Genomic DNA, 14338 nt, shown 5'->3' on the forward strand with positions numbered 1-14338 from the left:
GGCACGGTCATTCTACAGCCAGTATAACCTATTAGACTGGTATCCACACTGCCCTTCCTCCTTATATACATTCTCCTACTCACGGCTGTATCCTTTCTTACTTCATTTTCTTCCCTCTCAATGCTAAAATCTGGCATGGAGATTACCTGGACATCTCCCAACCATCTCCCCCAAATTCCTAGTTTAAAGCTCTTTTAATCAATTGTGCCAGCCTCCATCCTAGAAGTCTATTTCCTTCCCTACTCAGGTGAAGTCCATCCCGAGAGAACTGTCCTCTGTCCATGAATGCCTCCCAGTGGCCATACATCCCAAAGCCCTCCTTATAGCACCACTGCCTAAGCCATCTGTTGATAGTCATAATCTTGTCACACCTTTGTTGTCCTTCTCTAGGAACAGGCAGAATCCCACTAAAGATTACCTGAGCCTCCATTTCCTTAAGCATCTTCCCCAGCCTAGCATAGTCTCCCTTTATTAATACTTTCCAGCGAGAATCTAGCCGTATCATTTGTTCCCACATGAAGGATAATTAGGGGATTCTTTCCTGCTCCCTTTAGGATCCTTTTCAACCTCAGGTCTACATCCCGTACCTTAGCACCTGGAAGACAGCACACCCTTCTATTCTCTGGATCAGCTCTGGTTACAGGCCTGTCTATTCTTCTCAGTAAAGAGTCCCCGATCACAAAGACCTGCCTTTTCCTGGTGACGGTGCTATTCTCCAGTCTATCCCGTTCCCTCTGGCTGCAAGTTCTTTCCATTCTTATTCTCCCTTGTAATCCTCTTCAACCAATCCTGTATCCTCTGGGGCTCATATTTGGTGTAGTCTCCATTGACTCTTCCCCTTTTCCTATAGGACTAGCCGCTCTTCTCTTCTTCCTTGCCCTTCCACCTTCAGTGACTACCTGCTGAGCCCCTTCTTCATTTTCCAACTCTGCAAACCTGTTCTTGAGCTCTATTTCTCCTTCACTAGCCTGTCTTTTCCTCTGCCTGGTTCTTTTAGTCACATGCTTCCATTGACCACTTTCCTCACCCAGTCTCCCTCTCCTCAGTCCTGCTTCCATCTGCAAGTCTGAGCTTTCCCCTTCAGATACCTCATGTCTTTGCTCCATAATCTGCTCAAACCCCTTCCTAAACTTAACCAGACTTTCCACCTGCATCTCCAAACCTCGGATCTTTTCCTCCATCGGCTCTATCAGACGGCATTTCATGCAGACAAAACTCTTACCAGGTACCCCCGCCAGGATCATGTACATACAACAGCTTCCACATCCAGTCATCTTCATTGTGTCTTCCACTATATGAGTCACTCCCACTGCTGCCTCTGTATCTGTCATAGCCTTCCCACCTAAATCCTGTTAATCTGGGAAACACAAACCACACCAAAACACCACCCCCCACAGCAAACACAAACCCCAAACAAGCACCACAAGACAAACTCCCCTTCCAAACTCCCACTCAAACTCCCCCGTTTACAGCTCTGTTTGCTGGCTCCTGTGCCACTGCAGCTGTCTGCAATCTCCCCAAGATTTTTCCAGTCCAGTTTCAAATAACCCAAGTGATATAGGAGACTATTCCACAATCCACTAAATCTCACTGTTAGGAAATATTGGCTTACATTCAGCAGAAATTATCCTTTGCTCAATTTCCTCAACAAACATGCTGTTAGATAAAGACACAGAAGTGAAAGTTTCTATTTCTCAGAAACCCAAGACGAGGAGGGAAGTCAGCAACAAAGAGGATGTGTCTACGATTAAGCAAGAAACACTGGCTTTTCAGTTTTAACACCCCTTGAGTGCCAGGCTCTCAGCACTTTTCTCTTTTAACCTCTGGAGACTCGGTAAGCTATCCAAGGTACTACGAGGGGCTGCCTGCCTTTCAGTAGATATGAGTTCCCTCTAAATGTCAGGGTGAGGGATCTCAGGAAAGAAGGGAAAGTTCCAAAGTCCCTGTGTGTGTCATACCAATTATAGGTTTCCTTTCCATGATTGTCCAGAAGAGGGCAGCAACAGGGATCAGTATTTCTCTCTCAGTGGAGAGTCAACAGATGCAAACCAGTTATCTAACCATGAGAGATCACCCAGGAAGCAAACAGCCTTCCCAGTACTCCCACCCCTTTACTGGCATGGGAGTGAGGGAACTGAATTTAGATACCCCGTTACACCCACAGGGAGAATGCCTGGCTGGCCTTCCTATAGCTTAGCGTTAATCATAGGAATTGCCACACCAGAACAAGCCAATGGCCCAGTGAAGTCCAGTATCCCTTCTCAGGCAATAATTAACATATGCTACTTCAGAGGAAGGTGCAATAAACTCTCCATAATGCACTTACTCTATACTGTGATAGATTAAGTGGGAGAGGGGAGATATTCTCCTGATCCCAGTTGATCAATGCTACCATAAAACAGGATTGTTGGATCATATTAAAGAAGTTCTGTATTAAAATCACATATGAGTTTGATTCCCCATAGTTTAAATTCCAGGGTATTACTAATTAAGAGGTCTCCTGGTTTTTGGTACTGTTTCTCTCCCTCTATGTGTGAAACTTGCAAGCTGCAAAATTGCATTAGTATATTCTAAGACAGAGTCTGTTCTCAAAGCAATTCACACAGAGAGAGACTCAAAGCAATACTCTGTAACAACAGAAACAGCACCCAGAGACTCCCCGCCCTTTTGTTGTATTAACAATTGTGATTAAAATAGAGATAGAGGATGTATGTGGATGGATGCTTGGTGTGGATAATAACTGAATGATCAGGGAGGTGCCAGCCTAAGAATCAAGTGTCCATCGGCTGAAGAAGGCGTCAAGTGGAAATAACCAGAGGACCCCCGGAGGGCAGACTGGAATCCACCCAACAGCCTCAAGAATGGGAGAATCAAAGAACAAAATAACATCTAGCAGCACGGAGCCATCAGGAATGTGCTATCTGCTGATTGATTCAGCAACAGCATGATGAAGCAATTCCCATAGACTGGCATAAGAAGAAACTCCTATAAAAATGGACTCTAGAAAGTGAGAACTTTGGGGTCTGATTCTTCAACCCAACTTCCAGGAGCATCAGATGTGCATCTGACAAGGCCCTGCTCCCTCCTCATGTCCAGGCCACCTGGCCAGTGGCTTGGCGTGAGCAACTCTAAGGCTGGTAACTATGATAACTACCTTGCAGTGTGTGTGTGTGTGTGAATGTATGAATAAATATGAGATTGAATGGAATGTTATAGCTATAACTAACTGCTTACTATGATTCTTTCTGTATTCACAATAAATGTGGTATTTTGCCTTTTCCCCTTTAATAAGATCCTGCTGGTTTTTATTTTATTGGTATAACAGGATGAGCACCAGTACGATTAAGTGTCATCCTAGCTAGAGTAATGGCAGAAGTTATTTTTTTTCATAAATGTGTCTAGCGTATATGAGATACCATTATCTCAGAAATCTCAGCTTCTGACCTCCCAGTAGTATAGGGTTGCCAGGTGTCTGGTTTTTGACCGGAACGCCTGGTCAAAAAGGGTCCCTGGCGGCTCCGGTCTGCACAGCTGACCAGGCCGTTAAAAGTCCAGCTGGTGGTGCAACAGGTCTAAGGCAAGCTCCCTGCCTCCTGTGGCTCTGCACAGCTCCCAGAAGCAGTGGCATGTCCCCGCTACGGCTCCTAGGCATAAGGGCAGCCAGGGGGCTCTGCGTGCTGCCCCTGCCCCAAACACCAGCTCTGCAGCTGCCATTGGCTGGGAACCACAGCCAATGGGAGCTGCAGGGGTGGTGCATGCAGACAGGGCAGGATGCAGAGCCACCTGGCCACGCCTCCGCTTAGGAGCCGGAGAGGGGACATGCCGCTGCTTCCAGGAGCTGCCAGAGGTAAGTGCTGCCCGGAGCCTGCATCCCAACCCCCTCCCACGCCCCAACCCTTATCCCCCTCCCACCCTCCGAACCCCTCGGGCCCAGCCCAGAGCACCCTCCTACACCTCAAACCCTTCACCCCCAGCCCCACCTCAGAGTCCGCACCCCCAGCTGCAGCCCTTACCCCCCCACACCCTGATCCCCCTCCCACCATCCAAACCCCTTGGTCCCAGCCTAGACCCCTCTCCTGCACCCCAAATCCCTCATCCCCTGCCCCAAACCAGAGCCTGCACATCCAGCCAGAGCCCTCACCTTAACTCCCTGCCACAGCCTGGAGTCCCCTCCCGCACTTCAAACCCCTCAGTACCAGCCCAGAGCCCCCTCCTGTACCTCAAATCCCTCAGCCCCAGCCCCAAACCAGATCTTGCACCCCCAGCTGGAGCCCAACCCCCCCCACACCCCAACACCCTGCCCCAGCCCAGAGCCCCCTCCCATACTCCAAACCCCTCGGCTCCACCCCCCAACCCAGAGCCCCCTCCTGCACCCCAAGTCCCTCATCCCCGGCCCCACCCCAGAGCCCTCACCCCCTCCTGCATCCCAACCCACTGCCTCAGCCTGGAGCCCCCTCCCACACCCTGAACTCATTTCTGTCCCCACCTTGGAGCCCCTCACCCCCAGCTGGAGCCCCTCACCCTCTCCCCAACCCCCTGAGCCAGCCTGGTGACGATGAGCGAGTGAGTGAGGGTGGGGAGAGAGAGCAACGGGGGGGGGGGGGATGGAGTGAGTGGGGGGGGCCTCAGAGAAGGGGGGGGGGCCTTGGAGGAAGGGCAGGGCAAGGGTGTTCGGTTTTGTGCGAGTAGAAAGTTGGCAACCCTACAGTAGTACCTCTCACTCCCCACCATGGGGAGCCATTACACTAACAGGGACAGCTCCCTTGGATAATTTGTGTCATTAAGAGGGCAGCTGAAGAGCACCTGAGACAAGCAGCACAGGTTGCCTCTGATCTGCCCATGACTCTCATTCAATATAAAGTGATATACATTTAAGAGGGAATTACAAGGGAAAAGTTAGCCTGGTCACTTTAAAGGTTTGCCAAGCCAGCTTCGGGCAAACACTTCCAACCAGGACCAATATAAGGAAAAAGCCTGTTTGTTAGGACAAAAGGCAGGTGGGCATTCTGAAGTATGGCCATGGGAGGCGGGTGCGGGGTGAGATCTTTATTTGGAAATAAGGCGAAAAACTGGGCTGGGAGACAACTATTCTCCTTAGAAAGACTTTTTAAATTGTGCAGGAAAATCAAAAATAGTTTGTCCAAAGCAATAAATACAATAGTTAATGGATTGAAGAGACATACAAAGGATGTTTCAACAGAGGTAGTGATAATCTCTTCAGATCTTCAGTGTCTAATATCTCTGTGGGAGGTGTCATGTCTGACAGTATAATTAGGGCTCCGTGTCTGTCACAGAGGTTGTGGAAGTCCATGACTTTCTGTGACCTTTGTGACTTCTGCAGCGGCCAGTGTGGCTGACCCCAGGGCAGCCCAAGCAGCTGGCTCAGGGGACTGCCTGAGTAGTGGCCGCTGTGGCTGGCCCAGGGGACCTCCCAAGCAGCTGCTGCTCTGGCAGCCCCTGGCAGCTGATGCCGCTGCCCCCCCCCCGCCCCAAGCTGGTGCCACTGCCCAGCCCTGCAGCAGCAGCCCCCCCCAGGGCAGCCAGAGCAGCCGCTGCTCTGGCGGCTCCCGGCAGCGGTCCCTGGGGCGCACTCCACAGCAGCGGCTGCCCCAAGATTTAGTCAGGCGTATTTATAGTAAAAGTCATGAACAGATCATGGGCCATGAATTTTTGTTTATTGCCTGGGACCTGTCCATGACTTTACTAAAAATACCAGTGACTAAATTGTAGCCTTAATTATAATATACAGACTAATACTTTAGAAATTAAAAGGACCACAGGCTGTAACTAGGAAGAAGACCGCTATCTATGGAACCAAGATTTGTCTCTGACATGCTGCCTACAAAAAGGAGATAGAGAAGAACAGGACAAGCTGGAGAAAAGAGAATGTACCCTCAAAGCAATGAGTATTGTTACTGCAAGTGCCCCGAGGGTACCCATCTAGATGAGCTGTTGCAGAGTTTCAGGTAAATGTATTATGCACTCACCACTTCTGTGGCCTGCCCCACTGGAAGAAATTATCTGGGACTGAGTGCTGCTCCCTGGGTCTCCCCTTCCCTAGAGGTAATCACAGCTAGACAGAACAGTCTAAGTTCTAACCAAGAGAAAAATTTAATACTTCTAGTGTGAAGAAAATACAGAGAGCTGAGAACAGGGCATCTCACAACACAAAAGAACATTCCAATGGAAAGTAAATTCTACCTCTGTGCCCTGAGCAGGTCTAATCCTTTAACATAAGAAAAATGAATGTTCCCATTCTCTTCTTTAGAAGTCCTTCCTCTCAGGGCACCTTGAAAAAGAAAACCTCTCTGTAATCAGGGAGGACAGTGGCCCTCAAGACCCTCACTGCACCTTCACTTGGTAGTTCTCCCATTCCCGGCTCCTAACAGGACGTTATAGCTCTAAGGCATGGGAGGCCCCAACACCTCATGTCATCTTAACGTTACTCCTCCCTTCGAGTTTCTGTGACTACTTGCTGGTCTGTGTTGGTCAGAATTTCCCTGACCCAGTTTTGCAGTTACCTTCAAAGACCTATTTGTGCAGAAATTCCAACAACACAGCTGCTCCCTCCCAACCTTCAGGAGCTTTCCTGAAATCCAGGACATTTTGCTAAGGATTTAGTACAAGAAAACAGAAGTCCCCATTCTTAAGGCTCTACCTCAATCTGCTCTTTGTTGGAGCGGGAACAGGAGAGGGCTTTCACTTTCAATGCAGTCATTTGAGATCATCTATAGTGTGCTGGAGCCCTCCGTCATTACTTACCCAACACAACAGTATCCCCTCCCATCCTTTAGACATAGCATACTCCCACACCTTTCCACTCCCTCCCTACCTCCACTATACACACAGCCTCTAAATCCACCTGTCTGTACCCCCATACAGACACAAAGCACTCCCCACTCCTCTCTGTACAGAAACACAACTCCTGTCTACACAGACCTCTCAGACATCACCCAGAGATCCCCACTCCTACACACACCAACTCCCTTCGCTTTGTGCACAAATTTCCACAGATGCTCCCTTCCACACCATATACACATACTAACAGAGAGACTTGAGGGCCAGAGGAGGTCTTCACCTCACAGTGTAGCTGACATCTGCTGATATAGATGGACAAGTCTGGAGGAGTGCTGAAGTGATCTTTGCCCCATCCAATGAAATTGAGCTGGCATGAATTTACCAGGCAGGTGCTGAAGATGCCTTGCAGCAGGGCTGAGATGGAGAAAGACTCTTGGAAAGTGCAACACGTGAAACGAAGGCGCCCCAGAGCTGGGCTGTAACAGCCTCAGTGCTGGTGCCCTGGTTCATTGCTTGGTTAAGCACCTTTCCTTTGTCTCTGTTGGTATTACTAATGCACCCATCTCTGCAGTATCTAGACCCGTCTACATGAAGGCTTCTGGCTGTGTCTTTGGAACTACTGTTTCTTTTTGTTTATGATGCCAGATCCATATCAGTGTATTACACCAGACACACTGAAACACCTTGCTTGCTATCATGGTAGGATCAGTTCCTTTCCTCCCCCTAAATCATCCCTTATACGTGGGATTTTGTCCCTCATTTGAATAGTTCCAGAAACACTGCTTCCTCCACCTCCCGCTGCAGTGTTTTTGTGTCCTGAACTTTTCTTCATTAAAAAAATTCTCCTAGTGTTTAACCTGAATTACTTATGTAGCAGCTTAAGCCCCTTTGCTTCCTATTCTGCCCTAAGTGACTAATAAGAATAATTAGCCTCTGTTCTCTTTCTACAACCTTTTTATACCACCTCATGTTAGGTTTCTATCAGACACTTGTCTCTCTCTCCATCAGTTGTCTCCCCCTTACCCTGAGCAGGTTGTGCTGTAGTGTGCTCATCAGTTTTTTCTTTCTTTTAAACCTCTTAGGGAGCCATGTGAGGAGGATCATAACTGTAAACCAATAGGATTAGGGTAATGAAAGGGAAAGAAACACGTACGCTCTGGATCTTCAGTGCTGTTGATTTCCTATTGTGCTAGAATTACATGGTCCACTGGGGGTGCAGTGAGCTCAGGTAGTGGTGGCCTGAACTTCTAAGGACGTGCCTTCAAAGATAGAACTAAGGTCATAAATGAAAAGGGTCAGGTGATTTCAGTCTGGGCAAAACGTCTGCTGGAGCCTATACTGCCAACCTATGACATGGTAGAACATAATTCTATATTTACTCAGATCAGGAGCTGCCAAGGACTGGAATAGCAGGAAAGTTAGAAGATAAGGTGGAAGTGTATTGAGGGGCAGGCCTGGAAAAGCAGCGTTCCTGCAAGGCAGGAGTAAGGTGAATTACTAGAGCTGAGTGAGGGACCTGAGCACTGGAACAGCAGAAATGCTGGAAAGTCAGGACTGTGATGAACTGTGGTGCTTAGGATAGCAGTACCCCTCTCTGATTAAACAAACAGCAGCAGCAAAGGGCTCCAGAGCTCTGTGTACAACTCTCCCACTGATATGGATGGTCATCACCATAAAAAGCCTTCAAAGGAGGTGGAGCAGCATAGGCAAAATAAATGTTCAGACCAGGACCACAGAGACTCTCCCAGCCCAAGCCCTCCAATTTGAGGGATACAAAGACCAAGATGGGGAGTGGGCTGTGATGGCCAGATTAGTGGAGTTTGATTCAGATGCCAGTTCTCAGCAATGGATGAGTTGAAAAATATCCCCTTCTTGTCAGAGTTGCCAGCATGGAATGATCAAACCACGAAGAATTATAAAAGCATCTTGCCCACATCCCTGATGACATAGGGAGGTCACTGCTCTGACAGTGACAGACGCTGTGGAGTGGAGCTGGAAGGTCAGGGACACACTAGAAAGGGATCAGCGTAAACTCACTGGCACTCTGTGAAGAACGTGGGAGATGTCTATTATTCATTGATAGTATGTGTACCTCTGTCTATTTGAATGCTACCATGCTGCCTGCTGTATGGGTGCAAAGAGTTAACTCAGTCCTGGGTGGTTTTTGCAGGTCTGCAGATAGCCCAATCACCGATACTCATTACAGGTATCAATGGGTTTGCAGGTTTGCCCCCACCAGGCTCTGCTCAGCAGGCTCGCTAGTAACCCCAAGTGGTGGTGGTGATAGTGAGAATCCAAGTGGAAAAAAGAAACAAAGCTAGGAAGGAGTTAAAAGCCTGAGCCCTGAAGCTGAGAGTGTCCAAAGGAGGAGTTACAGCTGGGGAAACACTGACCCTCCTCTCATGGCTCCCTAAGTTTGGGGGGAAGGCTAAGCTTAGGTAAGACATTATGTGGGTGCAGGGCTTTTTTCCTCCTGATTGCTACATTCCTGTAGATAAATAAATACTTTGTTTTGAAGAAGCTGTTGGACGTCACTGTGTTTACCTAGTGTTCATGGCTCCTGAGGGGAAGTCTATTGCATAGGCCAATCCCAACTGGACCGTCTGAGGAAATATGGTTGGTAACAGGTGTGCTGTAGCCTGGAGACCCAGTCTAAAGACGGGGTGAATCTCAGGATTTCACTCAGAGATGTGTGGGCGCTGGGCCCGTCATTTGGAAAAATGGCCACAGAGACACTGAGTGAGGGGTCAAAGGTATAACTTACCCTGCAACTGTGATACCCACAGCAGTGTGGGGGTGTCTTTATGGAAGAAAATGGACACACTGCCATGGCTGAAAAGCCATTGGATAGGCCAGCCCAAACCCCATCCTTGCCCACTGAAACCCCAACCCCTCTTCTCTGTGTACTGTGGTCCCCTGCTCTCACAGTGAGAATTCTATCCCTCCCTCTCCACATGGTAACCTCCTTTCCTGATTAGAGGTGATTAGAGAGCACTAAAACCTGCAGAAATGTGACTGACTGAAGTGGAAACAAAGCACCCATTCAAAAGCCCTTAAATCCCTAGGGTAGTATATAGAGAGCTCTGAAACAGAGAGCAGGAGCACAAATCACACTACCTGCAACTCCCTACCCTTCCTCTCTCATCTCACTGCACTCTGATCTCAACATGGCATTTTCTGAAGCAGAAGTGCAGAGGGCTCGTGGGGCCTGGGAGAAGATGTATGCCAATGCTGAAGACAATGGGACAACTGTGCTGGTCAGGTAAAGAAAGATCCCATTCCATTGCTAGCCAAGAGGGGGAGGAAAAGAGACTGATAGAACTACATGCTAGGAACTTGTTCTGGTGCATTTCGCACAATTCCTTGCCTGGAAACATTAGCAGCTATAGATACTGCACCTCAGTGGGAAACAGATGAGACAAAAGAGGTTCAGAGAAGTAAAAGTAAAAGAGGAGTGTGAAGTGGGTTGGAAAAGATGAAAGAAACTAGAACGATTTCACTTGAAAAGAAGAGATATAACTGAGGTATATACAATAATGAACAGTAAAAAAGAAAAGGCCAGCTAGTCAGACACTCCTCTTCACTCTGTCCCATAAGCAGCTAACAATGGGACAGACAAAACAGAAAGTTAACTGACTTTCCTTAATCCACATACAAGTCTGTGATAGAACCAGGAACAGAATCCAGATCCTATGTCCCTCTAAACTCCTTTAATGAGTTGTTTACTTCTATGTCCTCAAAACTTCTCTTTCAATTCTCCTTGACCCTTTCCAATCTAGCTTTCACCTATTTCATTCCACAGAAATTGCTCTCGCTACTGATCTCCTCTTACATAACTAATAGCTTTGTTTCTAGTCTCATTCTCCTTGGATCTTTTCCTCTAGAGAATCTTAACACTGGCTTTCCTTCTACTTCCCAAAAATTCAAACTTCTTCTCTTCATCTTCAAAGCACCCAATAACTCAGCTGGCATTTACATCTCTGCCTTTACCCACTCTAACCCTGCCACAGATCTGCCCAGGTGCGATTCCTTACCGTTTCTGGTGTCTCTTTCACTCACTCCTTCCTCCTTTCACACCACTCCGAATGCCTGCATCAGCCTCAGTAAATGTACATAAAGCTCTTTCCCTCTCCATCCTAGAATATTGTAAAGTACAACTAAGGTCAGAAAAGAGATAATTTTAAAAATGGTGCTGTCTCATTCAACAGCTCTGTTCCCTGTGGTATTTACTGTAAAAGATTTAGCACTTTTTATTACTGTTAGCTCTGAGCCAACACAGCTTATGGAGAATGAGTTGGATTCTATTCCTTTCCATGCACTAACTGCACAATTGCTGACTAACATCTGATTGCAGAAGTTTTTTTTGTTTTTACTGGCAATGATGCCCAAGCCAGGAGTCCTGGCTTTAGTCTCAGATCCTGGGCTAAACTTGCAGGGCTGGAAGTTTTGGGGAAATAAAAAAACATCTTTACCTATAAAATGATATGATTGTCACTGAGTCGCAAACCTAGAACCACACAATGCAATTTTTACAGTCACTTCTCATGTATATAGCCACTCTGAACCTCAGCTATTCTGTGAGGAATTTCAATTACAATTACCACCTTCCACTCCATTTCTGTATTTCATTCCTCTGTAGTGTATTAACTTGTGCCCCTTTAAACCATAAGCCCTTCTGCCCAGGTAATCTTAGTTGGAACTTTCTATGGCCAGACTAAATAAATTATTAGTTTGGTCCAGCAAGGGAAATATTGCGTTCTTACATGATTTGTCAAGGTGCCGCTAAACTTTGGATGGGATTATAGAAAGAAGCCTCATTTCCTTCACAGGTGACTTCAGTCTAAACTATCTTTTGAGTGAATGATGCCAGTGGTACCTAACACTTAACCATCTGAAGGCAGGCAGCAAACTGCAGTCTGGGCCTTCCCCAAACTAGGGGTTCCCTCCATCTATTCATGTATTTAGATAAGGGGAAGAGCCTACCACTTGGATTCCCTGTTTCCATCTTCTTGGGCTCTTGCAACATCCTTGGTGGGACTGAATTCCCAATTTCCAATGGATTTCGGCGTTTTATTTTTTGTAATTTGTTTTATAAAACATCCATTTAAGTGAGCAAACTGGACAAGGTAGGATTTTAATCCAGGTACAGAAGGTGAATGTGCTTCCTGGCCTCACACTCCGGAGGCATTTTCTGTTACATACTTTTGATAAATGAGGAGAGAAACTAGCTAAGAAGAGAAGACGACAGGTAGGCTGTGAGCATTTGGTATTAGCAAGCAAGCGTCATTGTGGTTACTGGGTTTCTGGCTGGCAGCAGCCTGAGCAAGTTTTAAGGTGTAATTAACAAGAAAAAATCCTGGAAGTGGATGAGCGGAGGGAATGGCAGACTACTACAGGACAGTGGTCTGGAGTTAGCAGGGTTCTGCTTTTGACTTGCTAGGAAAGAAGGCCAGAGAAAGCCAAAGGTGACACAGAAAAGGGAGCAAGTGATGACTATAGTTAAGGAGAGAAGTCAAGGAAATACATGAGACAAGGTCTTGAACATGAAGCTACACCAGTGTCAATGCCTCAGTGCTCAGCTCTTTAGGAAAAACAAAAAGTAGCTCAACTGTCTTGTATTCCTCTCCCATTTCTTCTCTGACCCACTGCAGAATGTTTACAGAACACCCAGACACCAAGTCCTACTTCACCCACTTTAAAGGGATGGGCACAGCTGAAGAGATGGAACAGTCAGATCAGGTCAGGAGTCATGGCAAGAGGGTCCTCACCACCATCAATGACTTGGTCCAACACCTCGACAGCACTGATGCTTTCCTTGGAATAGTGAACCCATTGGGCAAGAAACATGCCATGCAGCTCAAGGTTGACCCCAAGAACTTTAGGGTGAGTCAGCAGACTTCCCCCCTCAAATGTACCACATGTAATGGGATGCACATCTTTCCTGTGAGACAGAACAGGTGTCAATCGGCTTTGATGATGCTTATGCATTTGGGGCTGCTGAAAGGTCATAATTATAACTGACTAATGTGCTGCCAGTAATGTCCTTTCCTCCACCCCCTGCATCACATTACCCAGGCTTGTAATATAGTACTATATAGAATGTACATAGAAATTTTAACCTTCAAAGCATTCTGGTAGCATTAATTAAATCTCAAGACTTGCCTAGGAAGTAGGTTAGTATTGTAATGACATTACCGATATATTTAAAAAGAGATAAAGACCCTCATCGTTACAGAGCATAAGACACCTAGCAAATGAGGAGGATCAGGAGAAAGCTTACTTTACGGGCAGGCTAATCCATAATTGTTCAGTACATGGTTTCTTGCACCTTACGCTGAAACATCTAGGACCGTGTCTACACTGGAGAGCTTACAGTGGCACAGCTGTACCGATACAGCTGCGCTGCTGCAAGATCGCTCATCTAGCCACTCGATGCCCATGGGAGCGAGCTCTCCTGTCGGCATGATAAAACCGCCTCCATGAGCGGCGATAGCTATATCAGTGGGAGAAGCTCTCTCAGTATAGTGCTGTCCACACCAGTGCTTCTCTTGGGCTAACGTACGTCGCTCAGAGGTGTGTTTTTTCACACCCCTGAGAGACATACATTATACCAACAAAAGTGGTAGTGTAGACATGGCCTAATACTGGTCAGAGACTGGTCAATCTCCTTCCTTAGAGGTTTTTAAGGCCCAGCTTGACAAAGTCCTGGCTGGGATGATTTAGTTGGGGATTGGCCCTGCTCTGAGCAGGGGGTTGGACTAGATGACCTCCTGAGGTCCCTTCCAACCCTGATAGTCTATGATTCTATGACAGGATAATGGACTAGATGGACCACTGATTTATCTTATATGGCAATTCATATGCTCTTATGACTACGTATACAAGTGTGGCCAAAATTAATCCATCAGATATGGGATAGATTTACACAAACAGTGGTAATGGTGCAGAGTGGGTTTTGCACCAAGGCTCATTTTCATTACCCATTTCCAGTTCTGAATGCGACACATTGCAAAGCTGTTTCTGTGTCCCTTTCCCTTCTCCAAAGAGAGTCAGACAACTTTTTTCTTATTAGGAGGAACCCAATTGACAAACAGCAATTCTTATTCACAGATAGAATGGAGAGAGTTCACATGGTCTGCTTCTTTCCCTCCCTCCCTTCTCCTTTAGATAATCTGTGACATTATCTTGCAACTGATGGAGGAGAAATATGGTGGAGACTGCAAGGCTTCCTTTGAGAAGGTGACCAACGAAATCTGCACTCGCCTGAACAATGCCTACAAAGAAGCTGGCTGGTGAGGAAGTGCCATCTCTGGGCTCCTAAAACCTCTCACCAGCACCAAGACTCAGCACTGAATCACTGACTTGGAACTTCCAGCCACAGTTGAAAGTGAAGAAAAAACAGGAAAAGCTAACATGAACATAGGAACGTAAATACATATAGGAAAATAAAAACATATATATCAAAAGCAACCAACAAATCTTCATGCACTTTGCACCTAGAGATGTCCCAGTTTGATCCTTCTGTCAATATGTATGTAAG

The 14338-nt window shown here is 46.9% G+C and overlaps 1 protein-coding gene across 1 annotated transcript; it reads left to right on the forward strand.

Moving 5' to 3' along the window:
* The first annotated feature begins 9965 nt into the window (after positions 1–9965).
* Positions 9966–14094, forward strand: LOC140906495 (cytoglobin-1-like). Its single transcript, XM_073330534.1, has 3 exons — positions 9966–10060; positions 12450–12681; positions 13966–14094. Exons 1-3 carry the CDS (start codon positions 9966–9968, stop codon positions 14092–14094), a joined length of 456 nt encoding a protein of 151 aa, XP_073186635.1.
* The last annotated feature ends 244 nt before the right edge of the window (positions 14095–14338 follow it).

The sequence above is a fragment of the Lepidochelys kempii genome, chromosome 1 (assembly GCF_965140265.1).
Source record: "Lepidochelys kempii isolate rLepKem1 chromosome 1, rLepKem1.hap2, whole genome shotgun sequence".
NCBI lineage: Eukaryota > Metazoa > Chordata > Testudines > Cheloniidae > Lepidochelys > Lepidochelys kempii.

Bases quoted from the DNA above. Each gene is read 5' to 3' on its own strand.
- LOC140906495 (XM_073330534.1), top strand. From the start codon at position 9,966: ATGGCATTTTCTGAAGCAGAAGTGCAGAGGGCTCGTGGGGCCTGGGAG. The intron at 10,061-12,449 runs GTAAAGAAAGAT...GACCCACTGCAG, and splicing joins GGGACAACTGTGCTGGTCAG to AATGTTTACAGAACACCCAG. The intron at 12,682-13,965 runs GTGAGTCAGCAG...CTTCTCCTTTAG, and splicing joins TTGACCCCAAGAACTTTAGG to ATAATCTGTGACATTATCTT.